The 24,462-nt window shown below is 42.4% G+C and overlaps 1 protein-coding gene across 1 annotated transcript; it reads left to right on the top strand.

Annotated features, from left to right (window-relative positions):
• Positions 1 to 1,822: 1,822 nt before the first annotated feature.
• LOC136428745 (cholinesterase 1) lies at positions 1,823 to 15,319 on the top strand. Its single transcript, XM_066418480.1, has 6 exons — positions 1,823 to 2,149; positions 7,515 to 8,125; positions 9,114 to 9,293; positions 9,794 to 10,879; positions 11,461 to 11,636; positions 14,303 to 15,319. The coding sequence occupies exons 2-6, from the start codon at positions 7,884 to 7,886 to the stop codon at positions 14,437 to 14,439; spliced, it is 1,821 nt and encodes a 606-aa protein (XP_066274577.1). The 5' UTR covers positions 1,823 to 2,149; positions 7,515 to 7,883; the 3' UTR covers positions 14,440 to 15,319.
• The last annotated feature ends 9,143 nt before the right edge of the window (positions 15,320 to 24,462 follow it).

The following is a 24,462-nucleotide window of genomic DNA, read 5'->3' as shown; positions in this document are numbered from 1 at the left end:
GCGCGTGTGTGCGTGTTTGTGTATCTCAGTGTGCGTGCGTACTCAGTGTGTGTGTGGTCGTCATAATATTTCTGCCGGTGCGACGAAGTAGATCCAACAGATCTCTCGACCAGAGTTATTGTTTGTGTTATTTCTGTGTGTAACCTTTGCCTACTCTTCAAGGATCTTCAAGCAGAGGTTGGTGGAAAAGACTGTGACGTTATCATATGCCCCGTTCTCTGTAGGCACTCTCCATTATAATGGAACGTGCCGACAGAAAACGGGGCATATGATAAAATTGTTACAGTCTTTTCCACCAACCTCTGCTGGAAGAGTAACCTTTGCCTTCCTGCGCGATAAAGTCTGCACGTGCAGTGTTGTTTCAGTGCTATTTCCAGTTCTTCTTTTCAATCAACAAGCAACCAATCGTCCGAGTAAAGTACCGCAATGACGTAGACTCCACACTGACTGCAAAAGAAATGAAACCTATCAAAAAAAGACAAATTCAACTCGGGTCAAAGGGCCAGCCGGCAAAATGAATAGGCTGGCTTAGACACCGACAACAAATACAATCTATTATTAAACATAGCGGCGGTGATGACGCAAAGGTCGGGGGGATTGTGGAGGAATTTACGCCATCCCGCCTCCCATGGAGCCCGTGGTAATCTGTCCGGATGACGGGACCTGGAATAGTAATACGACATTTAGATGGAGCAGAGCCACGGGCCACTTGCTTTGACCTATTCCAAACGTCAAACGGATTATTTATAAATGTCGGGACCGATCGCGAGACAGTTGGGTAGAGGGGTGGGGTTGGAATCTTTAAAAAATGATTAATATGTCATCGACTGACGTTTTCTTGCCCTGCATTGTACTTAAAATAACGCACAGTGTCCATAGCATTGATGTTACTATTTTGAATCATATTGCGTGTTGATCAGTAAAACAAACAACCCCGTAAAAACAGTGACAAAACTGTCCTGCGTCGGTATATCTATTGAGGTAACTTTAGAAATCACTGCCAATTCTAAGTCAAAGTAAATTTATTTCAAACGCACTAAAAGGCGAAAGGTACCAAAGTCACATACCAGATTCGTTCTGCCATGACGTATTGAATATGAAATGCATTTCTTACTAGATTGGGTATTGTATGAAAAAGAGCGTCTCGGTTCAAATTAATTCACCTTGACAAGATATTTGAAACAATATCAAAGCAGGATACTTTTAAGTACTTGATGTCATGTACATATGTTTATGTAATGGTCGAAGTGTGCAATTATGTCACCATGTGTTTTAAAATAGAGAAGAAGCTGCTAGTACGGTAGTACATTTGTATAGTGTTTAGTATTATGTTTTTATTGCCATTCTTTTCTCTCATATGCATGACATCCATACATTCCCTCATATGCATGACACCCATACATTCATCCCCCTGGGGAATGAATATGCAACAAAGATTATCATTAAGCTGGTTTGTTCTAAGTCTCTATCACTGTCACTACTGTCACTGTGACTCTTCAGTAAACCCCGGATGGTACAGGCGATGATCTGCATCCTCATCTCAATGGACGAGGAAGATGTTACACGACTTAAAGAACATTTAAAAACTTTCTATTTAATTCTTGATAACCACGAAGGTAAAGAAGAGCAGTAGTTTTCAGCCTTACTGAGTTCTTACATATATATTATTTTTATCTAGGTCGGCTTGTTGTGTAAATGTGTGCCCCTCTCCGTCCCTCACCTCGTGATGCCGCCGGCGAACAAACGAGAGTCGCCAGTTGGCGGCCAGGAACAAAACGCTGTCTCGATAGCACCACTCATAAAGGTGCTCCCCGTACTAACGTGCGCATTGCTGGTATCGCGGGATCCCAGGCCGGTACCCGCCCGTCCTCCCGTCCACGACGTCTCGCGTACCACCCCTCAAACTACCCTGCAGAGTTGCAATACCGGTTCCCAAGGCCTCCTACCTCCTGGACATCTTTAGCTACAGTCCTGTTTTCATTGTAACACGGATCAAGACCCACTGACCCGACTTCTCTTAAGATAATACAGTCGCTACATTTTTCCGATGCGCTCACACGGCGCCTCGCTAGCCACCCATTTTGCTCGGGACCACGGCGCGGGAGGGATTGTAAAGTCAACCCAGAGAGGAGAGGCCACTGTTTGTTAGGTAAGTGGATACAGTAAATTTACATTCAAGACTTTTACGTCATTTGACGTGATCACTAATTAACGACAAAGACTGGAGGTAAGGGTCTGACAGGCGTTTAAAAGGGAGGGCAGGCATGTGATGTGGAGAGGGCAGATATTGGCCGTGTTGCACACCGCTAGACCTCCACAAGGAGGACTTGATTACTTTGTAATTATTCCGCCTTTTGTTCGGGGCCCCTCGGTCTGGACCCACACATCAAGGGTATGACCAGTGAATTTAGTTGTGGTCTATACAGCCCGGTTATCGTTGGTGATTATTTCCGTGTTGCCCTTGGACAACTGTTAGCTTTTCACGTTACCACCCGCATGGCACGGGCGGAAGAACTGGACCGTGGGTTCTGAGTCTCGCCGTCCCTCTATGTACGTGTATGTCATGTTCCATCTGACCCAATGCCCTTTACTTTTGTGAATCCCTTTTACTTTTGTGATCTTCAGGGTACGCATTCTTCAGTTTTCATAATTTTCATCAATTGACATCAATACTTATCATTCGTTACCGCTTAATGTTTTGGCTGGTTCTCTATGAGTCTTGCTTGGCCCTTATTCTAGATAATGAGGCCATGTTCCATGGATCGGACGTGGGAACTGCCTACCAACCGTTTGCCTCGGCACCACGACCACCTATTGAACACCGTCGTGCAATGACGTCACACACACATTGCAAATAAACGTTTAGAACCATTGTGAACAATTAAAGAAGTTTAGCGATCAAGTTGTGTTTCTCTCAAAGATATCAAGTTGGGTTTGTAGTCCCATGTTTGTACATACAAATGAAGACACTTGGACCAATGATCACACCGATGTTAAGACATCATCACAAGTTTCATTATTATTATCAATTTTCAATGATGACTGTAATATATATTGGAATTGTATCATTTACTGAAATTGTCATATAGCACTACAATGGCATTGTTTTTCCCATTGAGTGTATTAAACCTTTTTCATATCACATATGAAAAAGCTTAAAAACAGACACCAGTATCAGATGTGGACCGAACTGACCGCAGCTTGAACTCAACACCTATGTAAATATCCATGAATCAAATACACAAAGTTTACGTTGTGCGGGTACGCGACGTTTGGAGAAGTGTTCAAATAGAAGTACAGGTGGCAATGTCCGAATGTACATATGGCCCAACACAGGGTCCGGACAGGTGCGTATATACAGGTCAGGGATGGACACTTGTAAGCATTCTGTTCATATGAAAAAGAAAGAGATGGTCAACAAAAAGCAATCAGTGCCCCTGCCCCCGGTTTGCTGCGCGGAATAAACGGCATAAATTGACCTCTTGTGATATTGAGGACAATGGGTAGGGACCCTGATTGCGCTTTTAGGCGCAGCTGATTGTTCCAGGGTTGCCCAAATGAGCACTTCGCTTAATGCGATTGGGTATTTCACCGCTATCTCCGGAAAATGTCATCTGGCCGTGGTTCTAAATGTTAAAGTGGGATTGAGAAAAGTCCTATTACGTGTAGGCGACGTAGCGGGGACTATACTAGTACGTGGAATCCGACCCCAGCAGATTCCGCACTTCAGCTGTCGACAGAGGGGAATTTGGCTAAACGTGCCATATTGGCACAGCACTGTGTTTTTAGAAAATAGCAAGGGAAAAGTAAAGCACAGGAAAGCTCTTTTCAGAACGCTGCGACTGGATTCCATGCCATTCCCGTGCCGCACTGCTCTTTGCTTATTTCAATTCGTCCATCATAGTGTAGTAAGAAGTATTAACTTGCCCTAAGTGTATGTATAAAAAAAAGGAAAGTACAGTACAGCAAAGCTCTTATCAGAATGCTGCTACTGAATTCCATGCCATTCCCGTGTCATTACTGCACCTCGCTTATCCATTCAACCATCATAGTATTAAGAAGTAGTAAGAAGTAAGTATATATATAAAAGAAGTCAAACCCAAAAGGCTTGGATTGTATTCCGTAGCATTTCTAAGAATAGAAACTTGTTCCACTTGTCACCATTGTTAACTTGCACTTTATACCTTGTCTATACATTGTTTCATGTTGCAATTAGCCCTCGACCAAGAACTTGCTAATGAAATGAAACTCGTTATATATTCCCTCGATGTACTTGAATATGTGATGCTATCTATCAGTCGGCACAGTTAGCTAGCCGACCCAGAGTGCCTGTTCTTGAATACTAAAGAAAACCTGTGATTATGGTTCATTGAATGTATGAGCACGTAAGACTGCCTAGGTGGACTAACCCTCCTCCGTCTGTATTCTCTGTTCTAGATTTGATTGAACGGACCGGACCCGCCCTAATGTGGGTTTCCCCACCACCCATTAATTGGCGACGTGCTCAATAACATTATATTGAATTACTGCTCAAATTGCATTAGTAGGGGCGGTGAGATGGCAGCTCCGAGAATTTTCCAATCTTCAGCCAAATACGATCTGTCTGTTGGGATTATGCATATGACCCAGGGAAAGAGATAGAACAGAAAGGGAATACCCTTCATTATCTCTGACTTGGTTCTGAACCCGGCAAAGACGATTCGCAGAATAAACGAAGCTACCTATTCTAGAGAATGCATTTTTCTAATTATGGATAACATGGTGACGTATCTATTTACTTAGGCCCCCATATGCATTCCACCAGACGGCGATCACGCTGCGACCTCGCTGTGACCTAAAAGAGATGTGCGTAACCCTGACTTCATAATTGGAATATCCCGCAAAATGTACAAGTATTACTGAAAAGACAACAAGACACAAAGCGTAAAAGGGTTCGTTTTTTCATCATCCATAAAATGCTTTGAGCGCTCTGTCATATTTGAGGTCGCAGTAAGGTCGCCGCCCTAGTGGAATGGGGGAATAATCAATTATTGAAAAGTTAGGATACAAAGAAGTTCGCGTGGTTTTTATTTCGCGCTAAGGCGAAAATGGAGTGTTTGCGGGGGTTTTAAGTTTGCGGCAGCGGCATAGTCACATACTGCTACAGTATTGGACAAAAATGTTCGCGGTGGTTTTAAGTTCGCGTTGAAACGTCGCCGCGAAAGCCGCGAACATAAAACCACCGCGAACATTTCTGCATTTACAGTACCCTGCGACAACTGTTGGTAGAATACTGATTGGATCAGCCTTTTGACTCGCCTGACCGAGTCTGGCCCTCCCTGACCTCTTTTGATGATCACTGGCGACGCGCTCAATAATATCCTATTGAATTACCATCCCAACCGCATTAGGGGCGATGTGAGATGCCCCCGCACTAATCAGTTCTTCACCAGGATAACGGACCGCAAGGAAATGCCCAATCACCCGGGGTCCTCCTGCCATGGGCCATCTACATTTGTTCTCTTCAAAATAAGCAGGTGAAGATTTGCAAATGTGCGGGATGTCGAGGAAGATTTTTCAGGAAATCACGGGGCATAAATTAGCGTGTTCGTCTCCCCGTCTGACATAACCTGACTACATACTACCGTGGACGTCTGATGGCGTCTCGGTGGCTCAGTGGCAGGGTGTTTGGTCCAGAACCCAGAGGCCCTGGGTTCAAATCCGGGGTCCCCTGATTTGTCCCGTTGACGTTGAGCCCTTGGGAAAGACACTTGACACGACTTTTTTCACTCAGGTAGAATACCTAGCTTCAATCGGTTAGGGCTGTGGACGTTAAATGGAGGTCCCGTGTTTGAGGAGAGCCACACCTCGAGCATGTTAAAGAACCCATCACTCTTGTCGAAAAGAGTAGGGGTCCTTCCCGGTGTGAGTGGATCAAACCTTACAGTCTGGTCCGGGTTGACATCTTGAAAAAGGTGATAGTCACCTGTTATGTCAATCCTTCCACAAATGTGGCAAATACGTCGAACGATGCATATGTCACATGAAATCATGGTAGAAAATACATTCAGGGCTTCCGTTTTCCTCTATGAATGTAGGCATGTCCGCCGATGCAGTTGTCTGTGACTAATGGTGCAAGCAAGGGAGCGAAGAACAACAGAATTACAACAAAACGCTTTCTGTGTTCTCTTTTAATGGGAGAGGGGTCAATCGAATGAAAGGACAAGAGAAAAAAGATGCAGTACCAAATAACATCGTACAGAGGTGCTGTTTCGCCAGTTTAGATTGAGACTTTGATACTCAGATTACATACCTCTCAATGCATGAAGATTCCAGACAATGGTAAAAGTGTTAAAACACCTGTGAACTTTAATGTTTCCATGTCGTACCGTCGTGTAAAATGTTGAGGGAGAGAAACATCTTACTAACAGCAGGAATTATGTCCCATTGTTTACAGCAATTGCCATCCACATCCAGGAAAGTCATTCAAAGATGGGAAATTTTCTTTTTCTCCGTTACGTCATTTGAAACCTGGAAGCTCGTAACACGAGCATGGCAGAAACTACACAGAGTAAGTCTGTCTCATTGCATGGACAGATGGAATTGTCATATATTTATTTCAGAAAATTACTTTTCCTGCGAAACATCAATTTTGCCTTCCGGTGGTAGAATCCTGTTCTTCTGCAAAACGAATCGTCGTGTCTTAATTGGCAACGTCGAATTTTGAATTCAACTGTGTTATAAACATTTCCGGCAAAGGTTAACTAAACATTGGCAGGAGCAACTGGACTTTTCAGCAGGGGCTGGACAAATTAAGACGGATGGATCGGAGCGTCATTCATCTCGGACTGCGTCAGTCGTTTTCCCACGAGTGGGTCAGTGTTCAACTGACTCGCTTGTTCAGCGCTTTGGATTTGAACAAATAAGGAGCACGAAGCCTGGGGGGCAAACATATTCTTTAGCTATATTCAGTACATTCCTGCGCTCTTTAGCATGCAGAGTTTGCACTTTGTATTCCGCCCCTGGAGGTGAAGGATTTCTAGAATAGTGTTCGGGAGGGTATCTAGGTAGCGGGCAAATGTTCTTCAATATGTTGCACGTATTGTTCGCTGAGACTGCATGATTGATAGGAAAAAGTTACTGACCTTTTGTTTCATACGTGTCTACGTCTTTAAACAATGTTGGCTTTTTGGGTATACTCTGTGTCTGTCTCTCTCTGTATCTATCCACCTATCTCTCTCTCTCCCTCTCTCTCTCTCTCCCTCTCTCTCTCTCCCCCACTCTCTCTCTCTCTTTCTCCCTCTTTATGTGTGTGTGAAATAAGTGTGTGTGTATGAATGTGTGTTGTTGATGTTGCTGCTGCTGTGTGTGTGTTTACATTTGAAGGGGATAGCACCTACTCTATATCCGGTTTTGATGCTCCTTATGCAGATTGTTTTGATGCCTTCCCTACTTGGACAGGGATTAAAACTGTGGCGACGAACTGTCAATCAAGCCCTGAGGCTTTGCGCTTAACATCTTATTTTCCCTTGCAGTCGGCGGTCAATGCTGGGCTACAACTACCCGCAAACGGCAAAGCCAACGATTCTTCCCCGTATAAAGCGATGCAGAACTGAAGGTCCAGGAAGGGACACTCAAGATTCCAGACGCCAGACCTCAAAGATCCCCAAACTTCACGTTGAGGGATGAAAGGGCGACGAGAATAGAGACGACTGTCCGTGGGCGGAACTGTGAAGCGTTGTGCGGGCTGTGAATACCGCCATTGTATCACTGGGCAGAACGGACCCGGGTTCTCGGTGATTCCGGCAGAAAGCGTGGGTCACGGCAAGGGACAGATCAGTTGCTGAACTCCTCGGTTTTGAGATAAGTGTTCGACAAACCAAATCAGACCAAACCAAAGCAGAATGGCATCGCGACTGTTGCTACAGATTCTACCTCTCCTGGTGTTGGTACGGACATCTGTTGACGCCGCGACGTCAGTCGTAACGACGTCAGCCGGACAGGTCAGTGGACTTGAGCTTGACGTCTTGGGAAGGAAGGTCAACGCATTTTTGGGGATTCCTTTCGCCAAGCCGCCCATCGGAGACCTGAGATTCAAAGCACCGGAGCCGGCAGATTCGTGGACCGACGTCTATGAAGCCACACAGTACGTACGATTTCTTCGGAAACTATTTGGTATCAAAATCACAGAGGAAATGTATATGAAAGTAACTTAGATGAAACATAGATGACCTTTGCAGTAGAGGGCGATCGTAGCATAATGAGTACGGCGATCTTTCATCAACCATGAATTTCAGTTATTTTGAAAAGGTTTTGACCTCCTTGGTCTGTTCGAAGTCACTGAACTGACAACAAATTCTTTGCTAACACGCGATGAAATAATTGGTTTGCTAAATAGAGTTCAAAGGCCACATACATTGTAGATCACGGAAACTGACAGATCCAGAATAATGTTTTGGATTCAAATTACAGAGAACATGACACCCGTGAGTAAAAAAAAAGTAAAATCGGTGGACAATTGCGTCGCATATGTCCACTTGTTTGTTTGTTTGTAGGTATGTATCTTAGTCTTAGTTGAAGAATACCCTAGAAGGCGCCGTACTTTTGTTATGCATAGTTGAAGAATACCTTAGAAGGCGCTGTACTTTTGTTGTGTGAATACGATTTTTGTATGTCACTTGGAAGACAGGATCCATGTTCATCTAGAATCGTGTGTAAGACCCCAGTGTGTCCCCTGAAGGTTCCCTAACTCCTGTATGCTTGAATCCACGTTCATTTAGAATAGTTTGTAAGACCCCATGCGGTGTGTCCCCTATAGGTTCCCTAACTCCTGTATGCTTGAATCCATGTTGATCTAGAATCGTTTGTAAGACCCCAGTGCACCCTGTAACACGTAGGTTCCCTAACTCCTGAATGCTTGAATCCATGTGAATCTAGAATCGTTTGTAAGACCCCAGTGCGGTGTGTCCCCTATAGGTTCCCTAACTCCTGTATGCTTGAATCCATGTTGATCTAGAATCGTTTGTAAGACCCCAGTGCACCCTGTAACACGTAGGTTCCCTAACTCCTGAATGCTTTAATCCATGTGAATCTAGAATCGTTTGTAAGACCCCAGTGCGGTGTGTTCTCTGTAGGTTCCCTAACTCCTGTATGCTGGCGCCGGACGAGGCGTTCCCAGGGTTCCACGGAGCGGAGATGTGGAACCCGAACACGCCCATCAGCGAGGACTGCCTGTACCTGAACGTGTGGCAGCCGTCCCCCGCCCCCACGGGAGCCACCGTCCTGGTCTGGATCTACGGAGGAGGCTTCTTCTCGTGAGTATATTCAATACTCATCGTGGGAACTACTGTAAAAGGGAAAATTATCGCTGTGATTTCAATTTTGTTAGCGGTTATCGCACGGTGGCCTCTTCACCACGAACTTAAAACCACCGCGAACACTTTTCCCTTTACAGTATTTGAGGAGCACTTTGTAATGTTTTGGTGAAATTGTCACGGGAGGGGGTGGAGTGAATTGATGTATTGATTTGATTTGATGCGTGCAAAGGAAAAACATATGGGAAGGCTTAACCTTTTCCGCTAAATTGAACCAAAAATCATATGAGACTACCCTGTCCTACTTTCCTGTAGAATCAGGGCACTTTGCCATCATGGAGCATGATGTCTATACCAGATGTTGCACGTGAACTCATCTTCACTAAGACACATCAGATCTAGACCACCCTGAAAACAGAGTGATTTCGGCCCAAACAGTTTTAAGTTGAAATGTTAGTTGAACGTCCAATAAATTCAAATTCTATGGCTGTCCGTTTCAGGGGTACGTCGTCCTTAGACGTGTACGACGGAAGATACCTGGCACGCATGGAGGACGTCGTGGTGGTCTCCATGAACTACCGGCTGGGCGCCCTCGGGTTCCTGTACACCGGGTCAGAAGCCGCGCCTGGAAATGCCGGACTCCTGGATCAACACCTTGCGCTGCAGTGGGTTCAACAGAACATACAAGCGTTCGGAGGTGACCCGGGGAAGGTCACCATATTCGGAGAGAGCGCAGGCGCCGCGAGCGTGAACTTCCACATGCTGTCTCCCATGAGCAGGGACCTGTTCCAGAGGGCAATGATGCATAGTGCGTCCGCGCTCGCTCCATGGGCAGTGACACCTAGCGAACAAGCACGGCAGCGCAGCAAGGCCCTGGCCATAGATATCGGGTGTTCGGCAGATGAGGAGGACATGGATGTACTCGTAGCCTGCCTCAGAGAGGTCTCAGCTCAGACCATCCTAGACCACGAGTGGAATGTCGTCGACTTGTCTGACGCGCACTTCCTTGCTGACATCCCTTTCCCGCCTATCAAGGACGGAAGGTTCCTTACAGAGGATCCTGCTGAGATGTACGCAGAAGGTAATTTCAAAGACATTGATATCCTTGTTGGGTTTGTCAAGGACGAGGGGAATTTCTGGTTAGTGTACGGAGTTCCTGGTTTCGACAAGGATACGGACAGCATTATCGACAGGGAAACGTTTGTAGGAGACATAGCGTTTTGCCACCCGCGGTTGAACGACATCACGGTTGAAGCTACTGCGTTTGAGTACACGGACTGGCTGCACGTGGACCAAGACACCATGTACCGAGACGCGCTGGATAGCGTCTTCGGGGACCCCTTCTTCGTCTGTCCGACAATGGCCGTGGGGAAGGCCCACGTCAACCACGGCAGGACAGCATATGTGTACGAGTTCGCGCAGGTGGCCTCGAACTTGGCCTGGCCACACTGGATGGGCGCCATGCATGGGTACGAGATAGAGTTCATCTTCGGACTCCCTATCGATCCGAAGTGGAACTACACCGCCGAGGAAGGGGAACTCGCCCGCAGGATGATGCGGTACTGGACCAACTTCGCCAGGACCGGGTAGGTGTTAAGCCCTTCTTGAAGGCTCTAAAACAGTATTTTACGTCTGAATCTCTTTCAATAAGGTATGTTTGAAAGCTGTATGTATGAAGGAAGCTCCAGGGAAATATCTAAAACACTTTATCATCGTATCAAGTATGCATGAAATGTTACGTTCTAAAGTGAACATGTTTGGGGACTCTACATTTAATACCTTTCTGAGCTCACACAGTAGCTTCCGTGAATAGTTTCATCAGCTTGGAAAGTCACTGGATGAAAATTTCTTCCTACATAACCAAGTGCTTATGCCTAAGCCGACATAATGGTGACTATCTCAGTATCTGTCACCTTCCTCATGGCGACACTGACTGGTTCTATTTCGCACTGCAGCTAGGTGTCGCTGCTGCAGTGTGAAGAGTGCAGTCCTAAACGTGACTTAGTTAACATCCCCCTCATAACGGTTTATTACTAGTCAGCCGGTAGTCACCGAAACGTCGGCTTAGGTATAAACGCTTGTATAAAGAGCTTTGTAGATGAAATAAATTTTCCACACAGTAGCTGACATAACATTTTCGATACAACATCGTTTATGATTGCCACAGTAACCCAAACAAGAGGACAGCTGACGACCCGACCGATGACATCTGGCGGCCGTACACAGAGGAGGGGCGGGAGTACATGATCCTGGACACCGAAGGGACCCGGATGTTGAGCGGACCGAGGAGCAAGCAGTGTGCATTCTGGGACCGATACATGCCTAGCCTTCAGAAGGAGACAGGTAAGGGGAATAATTTAAGTAGAATAGATGTACGTTTCGGTTAGGGTTGTTGCCATTATCATCAAGTACGGCGGATCTTGTAAAATTTACACGGTTGATTGGGCTAGTTGAGTTACCAATAAAGGAAACACAAAGGAACAAAATGAGACATCACAATGCAACTTAACACACAGTCATGTAAATATACTATTATATACTAAACAGTGACAGAATACATAACGGCTTTCGTCCTGAAGACAAGTTACATATCGTTATAGTCAAAGTGACTACAAAATGTACATTAAAATCAAAGGGTGACTAATCTAGACGGACTATCGTCTGCTGATAGGACTTACCTTACTCACTACAGCTACCTGTACCCATGAGGGCTTACTTAATTATGTTTAGCCATAAGTATGGCTCAACATATTGTTTTCTCTCATGTTTCTTCTCCTGTCAAATCTTCAAATCGATTCATCTCTGTCATTTTTTGACCAAATGACCTGAAATTTGGTACAGAGGTAATGTAGGCAAAAACCAATGTACGTTCTTTTCCTTTTTTTGATATTGACCTTGAAAGTGATTTTATTGAGGTTTTTAGGCTATTTTTAGCATATCTTGGCCTCCTGCGCCCTTGTATTTCAACCGAATGACCTGAAATTTGCTGTATATGTGGCTTGAACAAATATTTAAAGGACTACATTCCCATTTTTGGCATACATATATTCAAAACGATTTATTTTGGGCATTCTTGACAATATTTGCCACTTCTGTCACTTTCAATACTACATATGACCTACAGGTCATTGACCCCGAGTGCCTTGCACCTGGCCAAGCTTGAAGTTTGCTTACGAGGAGGAAAGACCGGACATAAACATTTAACGTGATTATCGGGAAAACACCATGTTCCCTTAAACTCAGTGGTTAAATTGCAGTTTAGGAAATTTTATAACAGAAAACAAGTTAAATCAATGATTTTGTGAATGTTTATTCTAGCATTAGTTATTCCAGATATTTTCAAATTCCAAATTCTTCAACACAACACGGGAGATCGTTTCTCCTCAGACTGGCGCGACACTCCTGTCAAAATTGATTGATGATCTCTCTCTGCCGCCGACTTCATACATGATCAAAGGCGGGTGGTAGGCGGTGCCTTCCTACATGTCCTACGTACGGGCGTATGGATCGTAGAATTCGGCAAAAAAGGAATGATTAGGCCAGTAGAGTCAGTCCCCGGTAAGGTCAATGATTCGCCCCTTTGCGCTAGCTTGTAACGTTAAATGAATGTACCCTCTGGTGGCCAAACTTCACTGACAAACTTTCTCCCTATTATCATCATGAGCTTGCGTTAGTCTGGTACTAGTGACTATTATGTGCCGGGAATGTTTATCTATCGCACGCCTTGGAAGGAAGTTCAACCATGATAAATGGTCGGCCGTTGCGAAAATTTGGAATCCCATGCTGTTGATTTTTGTGATTGAATCTGTAAGAAAATATATTTTCATGTCGTTCATGTTTTTGGGACGGACGCCGGGACGGGGTGAATTTTTTCTATCATTTTCGTCCCGTTAGTAATGCAAATCGAATCGTGTTGCACAAGAGGCAAAACACTAAAAACGTGGGTCTTGTGGAGTGTTTTGGAGCGGGAAAATGCCGGATATTAGCGGTGCCGAACAGTGTACATCGTCGCGCGCGGGTGACGCTCCGTCAAAACAAATCCGCTGGTGGTCTAGCGCGGCCACCGAAAATAGGCAGAAACACACAGGAGGACTTAGCACCTTCGTTTATGAGGGCAATTGTGAAAATCTTTTGTTACAAATTGTTCGAACATTGAAACATTTGGATAGATGGTTTGAAACTGTTCTAAATAAAGAGATTTTTGTGTAGTTACGTTCGAAATGTTTCCAACGTATGTGAAATGAGTTCAAACATGTTATAAGTTTCAATTCTAATTGTTTGAACACTTTAGAACTGTTGTGACTTAGACATTCTTTTAATCAAAATAGTTCAAACATATTACAAATATTATATTAAAACCCTCTCGGTGACTTTGAATTGACCCAAATATGTTGTTTTTGGTCATTTCCTTCGTCTCCTGTCAAATCTTCATATGTATACTATGGAAAACTTCATTCTTCCCTGGGGCTGATCTTTTTTAATTCAATTTTGAACTGGGTTGATTATGCGCAAGAGTGTAATTTTCAGCGGATATTTTTCGACTGGTTTACATGGAAATGGCACGGAATATCCCATTCTTGCAAGGGGAGGATTCTTTAATTATTTCTTTCAATTTTGAGCTGGAATGATTATGAAAAAGTCCATTCTTTAGCAGAAGTGTTAATCAATTAGTGGATATGGTTGTGGACTGGTCCATATTGTGTTGAGGTGCTACTGGAAGACTCAGTTTTGGACTGGGGTGATTCATTTTTTTAGTGCAAGTATTTTAGAATGGTCCATTGTTATTTGGGGAGAGTCCATTTTTTGCATGGCGAGGAGTATGGCTAAACATGCTGTATTTGCTCGCAAATGTTGCCTTTCTAGTTAGTTTTAAGAAACTAGGCAGAAGAGATTCCGCAATGCTATTTTGTGAAGACTTTTCTTGAATCCGTAATATGCACATATGTATCAATGTGCATAGAAATACATATAGCACTAATCAGACTATTCGCTCTCCCTCTACCTCCCAGACGATCTTATTAACGACGCGGGGCCCTGCAGTTCCGGGGGTAGGTCCTGGACTTCTGCAGGAGTTTCCAAGTTCACCAGCTTTGTGACCGCTGCCATGTTGTTGGCTGGGCATCGGCTACGTTTGTTTGGACATTAAGTGAACTGTGTACGCTGTGTGTGGCTCTACCGAAGTACCGAGTTCAGATCTTCAGGTAGCCACTTCCGCCTCGGATATAACCTCCCCATCAAATACGGGAGTGATTGAAACAGTATACAGACTATGAAAACGCTGATTAACGGAATATGTATACAAACAGTTCGACAACAAAACATGATAGATAGGTTTAACAACACATGGTTAACAGAAGTAGACTGTGTTTTACGTCGATGAAGGTTAAACATCCAGGTAATAAGATACACCAAAAAACAATTACTCAGGGCTCTGGATAAAGTCTTATCCAGTTGCTTGAGTAAATGTTATTGGCGTAGACTGTGTTTTAGTTCAACAAAACTATGTATGGATGAAAATATGCAATCTACCACGGGAATACCCTGTTAAAGCAATAACAACTCATGATGTGCAATTCTTGGATAACTTCTGATTTCTTAAGGTTTGTAAGATACAGACACAAGAGTACTAAACTGAATGGAACTGAAGCTGACATATGCATACAATTATTCTATAATTGTGGAACAGATCGCTGACTTTTGAGGTTGTGGTATGCAATGTAGCTTGAAACAGTCACAATGAATATTGGATAGGTAACTTTTTCCCGACAGAATTCGGAATCGTGAAATCGTGAAATGTTTTGCTATTTAACATTTGGAACCATAAGAATTAAATACTATTATTGTATAACTGAAATAACGCATGATGTCCACATATATTGGCCTGACGTTGTGTTGCCACTAACTGTCCCTGTTGGGACACGGCATTTTGTTTTTCTTCTCATCTATTTAGCATAGAATGTAAATGCTTTGATACATCCTATGGTCCTGGAGTTTTAACAAATTGTAAATATAGATTTTGTACACAACTACACTGCGTCGTTTATTGTGAAAATATAAGCATAACTTGGTATATTAGAGGTGTGGATGATCTCAGGATTCATCACATACTGCATATGGAACACTATTAAAAGTATACGTCTTAATTGAAACCAAAAATCGCCTAATTCAGAGTAGGTAAGTAACAGTTAGCTTGATGCCCCGACTCAGTCGCACAGCCGGAAAATCGATCGCCCTATGAGTATGCGAGCTCTAAATGATATTTTCGGCAGTACTGCGTACGGTATTATCTCGATCATCGCCCGATTTGTAGGGATCGGTCGATGTTCGTTGGCGCCGCGTTCAAAGTGATTTTCAGGCGACAGATACGTTAGCTCGACTTTGGCGAACTTCTGGCGATCAACAAATACGGCTGAAAAGCTTGTTACTCCGGGAAGGAGGAATACCTCCTTCTGGGAGTATTGGGAATGCATTTGTTTGCGCGTTCGCAGCTATAACTCACGATCCCGTTGTCGCATTGGTGTGTAACTTGGCATATCGTTTGCCTGGTTCGGCGTGGTGATGCACAATGTCTTTGTTACGCCGTAACTACTTTTATCGTCAATGCAATATCGAAATTGCACCCCTATAATTAATGGTAAGGGCCACTGCCTTGGCATAGCGACCATGTTATAACCCGTTACGCTTGACTGCAATACTTCAGGCAGATACGGGGTACGAAAATGTCCTACTTGCTATGATCGTATAGTCACTGTTACATTGTAAAATAGACAACGTGCATCACCACACGCAACCTAGCTAGCGATATACCAAGTTACATACCAATGCGGCAACGGGAATTGTGAGTTTTCGCTGCGAACATGTGCCGAGTGAGCTTCAGTCTGTGTATTAAGTATGCCGTGTACAGTCGCAGGTCGCATACTAGTTTGGCGCACGAGACGGCCGTCGCACTTTTACGCACAGTGTGAAAATGGGATATCTCTGGACCTTCAAACTTCTCACACTTGTAGTTTGTAATACGGAGGCTGTGACAATATAAAACGTTTACGCAGGGGATGAAAGATTGTTAAGATATCTCTCTCAGAATAGTGCGCGCAGGCCGCGGCCAGACTGTGTCACTTCCGGGTGTTTTCAAAGATCAGATGACCTTTGACCTTCGAGAAATGTTACGATAATACAAATAGGCCGATAGCTATAGATCAGGCATGCCTGCAATAAATTGTGGAAAGATGATTTACTGCATATTTGTGATTTCTGAAACATTTTAGTTGTAAGGCTGAATGGTTTGTTGATCTTCAAAAGAAGCCATCTAGATCTAAATTTGTGACTTTTCCCGGAATTTCTAGATCCTATCTGTGCCATGTTGTAAAAACGTACTTTTCAGCAGGTTGACCCCTCCTGTATTGAAAGAAAAAGATAAATGAACACATTTTCTTTACTTGCTATAAAACACTACTTGGACTGTACAGAGATGCAATTTGTGTGGGTCAATATTTTTACTTCTTTAATTACCGCTTATCAAAAATGCACTTTTCACATAGTCTCTACCAGACTAACTACGCCAGGGTTTCACTTGCAGGCTCCGTCCTAAACGGGCGAAATATGATCGTCACTGTGGACTGACTCTACTGGCCTATTATTCCTTTTTCAGGTGAATTGTACGATTCATACGCCCGTAAGAGGGCCTGGTGGAGGCTACTTTTCACACCTGGCACCACATACAATCCACGATTCCGTTGCTGAATGGGTATATTAAGTTAGCCTGAGTGTCATCCTGTTTCAGTTCCAGGCTCTAGAAATAAATTCTGTGATTCCACACCTCACATCAAGATCCATTTGCTTACAGCTGAGCAGGTCACTAGCAAAGGAAATGAACAAACACCTCACCCAAAATTTACAGACTATAAATACTTCACGGAGAATTGTGTCCTACGGACTCTTGTTGACTTTGTAACAGGCGCTTAACCCCCGTTCCATTAGGGCGGTGACCTCGCTGCGACGTTGAATGCGACAGAGCGCTCAACGAATTTTATAGATAAAAATGAATATTTCTACACTTTGTCATACAATCTTACAGGGTATTCCAATTATGAAGTCAAATTTAATGTAGGTCGCAGCGAGAGCGATCGCCGTCAAGTGGAATGGAATGGGGGCCTAACTGACGGCTGATCTGATCAGACGACTGAAGTTGTTACAATCTGCAGATGAAACGGCATCATGCTGGCACACTTCTAAGCCACGAGGGAACCGAAGACCTTGTCCTCTTATCTCGGCGGAATTACCATTGCAGTCGACATATGATGGAATTAATGAGCGGCAGTTGACCTTTCCATTCACCCCACTTCAATCAGAAGAGCAAGAAGAATATGAGGTGAAGAGAGCAGAGCTGGAAGCAGAAGCATCGCCTCTGTCTGTTTTTCTCTTCTCTCTGTAATTATATTTCAAAGTTAATTGCAAATACATGCTCGAGGGCTAATTGCAAGTACAAACAACACATTAATACAGTGTTATGATACATACTATGACATTAAGGGCTACATCCAGTATTATGGTACATTCTAAAATCTAGGTGGTGATAGTTTTGATGGGTTTAACTTCTTATTTTGAGGCAGTGGAAGACGAATTTACCCACTTTTTTTTGCAATTTGTTTATCTGATTTTGATAGTTGTTTACACATGGTCAGGAATAGTGGGAAAGTAAGTGTGCATTTTGGACACGCTGGTAAATAATTGGTTTCTTATATCATCATAAAATAAACAATTAGACATGAAATGACTCTCGTCTTCCACTGAATTTGAGGAGCAATATTTACAAATCCTCTCCGACACAGGTAGTTCTTATATCGCCCTTTATATTATATTCCTATTGCTATGTCCCGGGATTTTCCAGACGGAGATGATGCCTTCAACTTAAACTCGAGTCACTCAGAATGAGTCCTCCTCCCGACATGAGACAGCAAGGGATCGATACGACTGTATTCTATCATAAATTTTGAATTAGAAATAATTGAAGTCATATGGAAGCAGAAGTGACATAAATATGCATTATTGATGACTTAATGCAATCTCTGAGTGAAGATTGGAGTGGTCGATCCCGGCACTTTCAGTTGAATAACTGTGTTGGTAAAAGGATTATGCAACCGTTTCAAGTTCACTCAAAGGCTTATGATAAAATGTAATACATTATTTTGCATATGGCTGATGACATCTATTATCAATTTCACTGACAATTTATGTTAACCGGAACATTAAATATCGTATTGTTGAGATTACCATCGTTATACATTTTTATGTTTTTGATAATACGGTTTACTGTCTTATAAATAGGTCTTAATGTCAGATGAAAAGTAGAGTCAGAAAATGATGTCTTAATTGACGAAAAGTATCATCACATATATAATGTATTGAAAGTCGGGACTAAGAATAACATTAAAACTGCTAAATGTGTTTTTGAATTAATGGACCTGTTTTGGCAAAAAGGTTAACGCTGTTGTAAATAGAGGGCATAAATGTAACGTGAATAAAAGAATACTTGCTGAAGCATCATCACATTAACATTTTGGTACATCACATATATAGTTTGGCTTGTAATCACCTTATTGTTAATCACAATTTATCACATAAGTAACGTCTTGGCACCAAACCAACAGAACTTCCGTCTAATTTGGACCGTTTTGTCCACTTACGTTCCTTGAACCTTGAACGGGAACATCTTTTTCGATTTCAACACTGGGAACAATGGGTTCTTCTTACGTTCACTTACGCTCACTCTTATCTAACCCCCTGACTGTCATTTTCTCGAAACTTAGAAACAACTAGAGTTCGGCGATCCCATACCTTCGCCGAATGGTGTTAACTTGTATGAAAGATGTGTTTGAAAGGTGTGTTATGGATTGAATACTTAATGTATGATGATATTCACCTTCATTTAACTTCCGAATGCATCAAATTACCCTTACTTACAACCTTAGAATCATGGCATTTTCTCATCAACTAAGCAAATTATGTCCTTATATTCATAATCGACGTATCAATTGGTTTTTATCAAACTTATACCCCAAAACAGAGCCCTGCTTTCTACACTAGGCCAAGTAAAGTTCAACATGTGTCTGGGTCCTCCAGGAACGTCCCATGAGGAGCGCTCCTGGTAAACTAGGTTACCCGCCAGAAGGCCTGTCAGTGCAATTTAACCTGAATATAACGTTATAGAGATAAAATCAGTCGCCTCCTGATATTGCATGTTTAGCCATTATCATACCCAAAGTCCTCTTTCTTAGAAGGCTACTTTGCTCTTCGCGAACGCCACACTGCCACGATAAGTTTGTGTTCAAATATACATATAAGTCCTTAGCTAAGCTAGTTTCTTCTGGTCGACCTGACATTTCACCCGGGCCAGTTCAAGAATTGTTTTTATCTTGAAGATTTTTACCGTTGAAAGAACTGCTACATGTATTTCAAAGCTCGATCCTCGATTAGAAGTTCTTCCTTGCTACAAATTCGACGATAGCGAGGCAAAATGTAAGGGAATGTGGACAGGAAGCAGTGTTTCAGAAGATCATATCAGAAACCTACTGTTTTGGGGGCGTTAAAAGTTGATAGATAGGTGAGGACCTACATCATCTTAATGCTTAACATCTCATTATCTCCATGAAAAATGGAGTTATAGTTTTGGGTGTGTCTGTCTGTCTGTATGTTTGTGTTTCCGCACCATTCCAGTCAGCATAACTCAAGAGCTTCTTGATGGATTACAATGATATTTGGTATGTGGGCAGGTGTTGTGAAGCCGAAATTCAAGGTCGATTTTGGGCCCCCTGGTATGTGACCTTGGTACTGCAGCAGAACTTCAATTTTTGTATCTTTTGACCTGGACGTGCTGTGGTCTTGATTTTTGGGTGGCAGATAGCTTGTGATGTAATAAAGAAGTGGTGTAGGTCTGGGCCCCCTAGCAGCTTCCTCTGGAACTGCAGGGGCGTTTTTGTGAAAATCTTCTTAGGAGAATAACTGAACAAAGGAACAACGGATGGCCATGATATTTAGTATGCAGGTAGCTTAAATAGAGATATACACAATGAAGTGCAAATTATGCTAATTGTGACTTAATTTGCATAGCTAATGAGGAAAATCTATATTTGCAGTGTTTTCCATTATAAGACTCAAATACATGTAACGTATGTAGTTTATGGAAAGTAGATCATCAACAGATACCAATTATGCAAATAAATTCCTAATTTGCATAATTGATGCAAAACACCATATCTCATCTAAATGGGAAAATTATAGGACTGTCAATATGATACTTAGTATGCAGGTAGCTTAGACAGAGATATACATATTGAAGTGCAAATTATGCTAATTGTGACTTAATTTGCATAGCTAATGAGAAAAATCTATATTTGCAGTGTTTTCCATTATCAGACTCAAATACATGTAACATATGTAGTTTATGGAAAGTAAATTCCTAATTTGCATAATTAATGCAAAGACACCATAATTCATCTAATTGGAAAATTATAGGACTGTCGATATTGCAACATGTGTAAGTTACATAAAGGTGTTTATGGCCAAGCATATATTATGAAAATGTGTAAATCATTTGCATGAATAGAATTGTTCATGGAGATATGAGGTCGTGGAACTCTTGTTTGTTTATGTTTTATCCCATGTCCAATTCCTGTTTTCAACAAAAAATGTGAAAATTATACGTCTTTCCAAGGATGTTTAATCTTGGTCTTTCCAATTGACATCGTGGTGGAATGGTAGATCCACGGAGCTGTCAAATTAGAGCGACCTAAACGCTGGCTACACCCCCCCCCCCTTCTGAGACATGGAGCGTGCCAGCCCCAACTAGGATAGTGGGGCCCTGTAACATTGATATACAGTTCTCAGTTCATATGTCTTGAAGCGCCATTGTGAAAAGCACTAGCCACATGTGGGCAGTGTCCTCGCACATAGGTGTCCTCGTATATAAGTCATCCAAAAAATAGCAAATTAAAAGGGAATTTCAACTTTTTCTCATTAAGCATGTAAAGAAGGATCTGATTTGCATCTCATTATGTTAATCATTACTAATCGTTTCTACCTGCCCAAAACAAATTAAGATCCACCAAACCCTGCTTGAGTTATCCTCCTCCAAGATTTAGATAACAAAATGCCCCCTGTAGTATAGTACCGTAGGAACCTCCCAGAAGACCCATCTTCGAACTTGACCTTTGTTTTCCCAACCCCCAACAACCTACTAAATTTCATCACGATCCATTTAATTTCTCTCGAGTTATGCCACCAACAAACAAACCGACAAACACAAAAGGTCCACTGCAGCACCAAAGTAACGCCCCCAGAAGACCCATCTTCGAACTTGACCTTCGTCTCCCCAACAGAAACTTACCTACCAAAAATCATCAACATCCGTCCATGGCATCAAGAGTTATATCGCCAACACCATCGCTCCACAAATCCCGACCAAAAATATACCCTTCTGTCTACGGCGATGGCAATTATCTACTACCAGTTGAGACTATATCTGTTGTATACGTCGATGACTTATGTCTACTAGAAGGGACGCCATCAGTTTTAGTGTCACAGTGTTTAATTTCTGAAAGACATGAACCTTCAGAAAATATACTCTATTGACAATACTGTTGGGGATGACAATGTCATTTATCTTTATTTTATGTGTTACTTACCAGGAACTCGTTAAGCGTTTATAGCGCTTATAGTAACTTATCATAATCATAATTACATGGAAAGTACAGGGCAGGAATGGCATTTGAAATGTACCATAATGCTTCAACTAGAGGATTGCCATTTGGATATCGATTTGTTTTTGAAATGGAGGCAAAATGCGGTTTTGTTGTCGTTGTTCAATCCTCGATCTAGTGCTTATGCATGGTGAGCGTCCATGACGTTTTCAAATGTCCAATGATTAGCTTAGAAATAAGATGACCAACTCCCGTCTACGCAAAAAGGGACCCTTTGTAAAAAAAGAAAGAATACAATTATGTTGTTAGTACTAATAGTTACTCTGATAAGATGTATTCGTAAGAGTCCAGTGTGCTACCACTTACAATGTGATACGAGTAACCTCTCTCCTGGCTTCATATTTACTTAGAACTCTGCTACAATGTTATCTATCGACACAGATAAGCTTTTATTTGCTGTGTTGTTTGATCAGAACCCTGAGGCGTTATGTGGAGTGGGGTTTGATCTCTTTTGATGACTTCTTCATCTTATCATCTCCCCATCCGACGGGAAAACCAAAATCGATTACGTCGGTGTCCCATGATGCTTCATTAACGAGCTTTGTGCCATGATATTCCCAATGTCAGTTCTGAGAAATATCATGCACGATGCTTTTAAACGCTGTGGGGGAATATCTTGTCTAAATATGTTCTCACTTCTATTTCTAAGCACACCCGGTGGTCTTTCCAATATATACTGATGACTTGTAAATTGGACACTTCCTACCTCCGAGACACGTTTTTACAACTTGATGCTATGCATGGCTCTCTCTTTTAACTTATAAGACATTCTCTGTGAAAGCACGAGACATGTTTTGTACAGGATAGATCTAGAGCAGCGTATAGAAGTAACGTTACGATGTATCGACTTGTGTGAGTGTACGGTTCCACTGGGACAGGAAATGATTACGTTCCATTACTGCGTTTTACTTATTCATTAATTTCCTGGCTCTTATCAATCTGGAGAACTGTCCGATCTTTTCCCCGATAAACAACATTAATTTTTCTCAGTGATGTGAAGTATGTGTAGATCGGCCTTGTGTTAGATGAGCAACAGAATAAACTTTTTTATTTATCTTGTCTAGCTTTGTGTTGGACGAGCAACAAAAAACAACTTTTTTTTATTTATCTTGTATAGCTATATATTTTCCTGCTATCATCGTTATATATTTTCCTGTTATCATCGTTCAGATGTGTTGGGCGACTTTTAATGGCTGTTGATGTCTTGTCATCGTCAGCCCTTTGGGAAATTAAAGTCACTTTCATCGAGTGTTCATTATATAAAAAAAATAAGGCCATATTGATTCGATTATATGGATGACATACTCTTGGACCCCCCCCCCCCCCCCCAAAAAAAAACCCAGATGCGAGCGTGCAAAAATAAAGTTTGGCAAAAAATGTTGACTTCAATATGAAATCTATGTGGTCAGGAAGGTTGAACAAATGACTTAACACACAGAGTAGGGTATTCCGTACATTAGATTCTTAATTTTGTTCTTCACATCCTCCTCTTTTACATTGGAATTGACTTTGGCATTCTGCAACATTGGTATCCATTTTTCGATACAATGTATTTTGTTTTACAATTTACGGCATATATTTGCTGAGTTTGCATTCGCTTTGTTTGATTTTTTTTTCAAACGATCGAAATCAAAATTGATGCGCGCGGATGTCATCCATATAATCGACTGAACATGGCCTACGGTTTGAACAAAAGCGAACCCCAATATTACCTTCAAAATAACTTCATCATCACATCCTTTGAACTATATAAAGGAGAGCATTCTGCTGAAGATTCATTACTGCAATTGGACAGAATCCTCCAGCGACCATTTGGGGTAATACTGCATGATCAGCGAAACGCCCCTCCGTTCCTCAGTGGTTCATCCCTCCTATAGTGATTGGAAGGCCTCATCATATAAGGACGAGGCTGAGTAGATGTACCGTCCGGACAACTTCCCAAACTGTCACCCATAGATGCTGATTTGTCAGGTTGAGCCGGCGTGTTATATGGGCGCCCCAGTTTTCATCCAGGACATCAGGGTCATTGACCGAAGCAGGACAATCAAAGGTACGACCTTTTCAATTTTTGACTAGATTACTTCTAGGCAAGCTCGGCTTGGACTGTGATCGCGACCTTCATATTTTTACTGCGTGTGAATGTGTGTGTTCACGTAGTATAAATAGACGGACGTTTACTGAGCCATTGGAAGAACACCAAAGTAAACAGTGTTATCGCCAACGTCGTAAGAATATACAGGATTTATCTATCGTGTCTTGATTATGCCGACTCATTCAGTAGATTCTATCTCTGAATTGTAGACACGCCTGTCCTGAAGACCAAGGATAGATATTTACCACACCAAGAATACATATTTATATTTCAGGTGTAATTCCTAACATAGCACCTGGCGCACTTCATGTGTGGCAAATAT

Source organism: Branchiostoma lanceolatum, chromosome 2 (assembly GCF_035083965.1).
Source record: "Branchiostoma lanceolatum isolate klBraLanc5 chromosome 2, klBraLanc5.hap2, whole genome shotgun sequence".
NCBI lineage: Eukaryota > Metazoa > Chordata > Leptocardii > Amphioxiformes > Branchiostomatidae > Branchiostoma > Branchiostoma lanceolatum.
Note: the sequence above shows the minus strand (reverse complement) of the source record. Positions and strands in the feature narration are given on the sequence as shown.

Excerpts from the sequence above, each read along its gene's own strand:
- LOC136428745 (XM_066418480.1), top strand. The coding sequence starts at position 7,884 with ATGGCATCGCGACTGTTGCTACAGATTCTACCTCTCCTGGTGTTGGTA. Across the intron at positions 9,294-9,793 it reads TACGGAGGAGGCTTCTTCTC|GGGTACGTCGTCCTTAGACG; the intron begins GTGAGTATATTC and ends TGTCCGTTTCAG. Across the intron at positions 10,880-11,460 it reads ACCAACTTCGCCAGGACCGG|TAACCCAAACAAGAGGACAG; the intron begins GTAGGTGTTAAG and ends TGATTGCCACAG.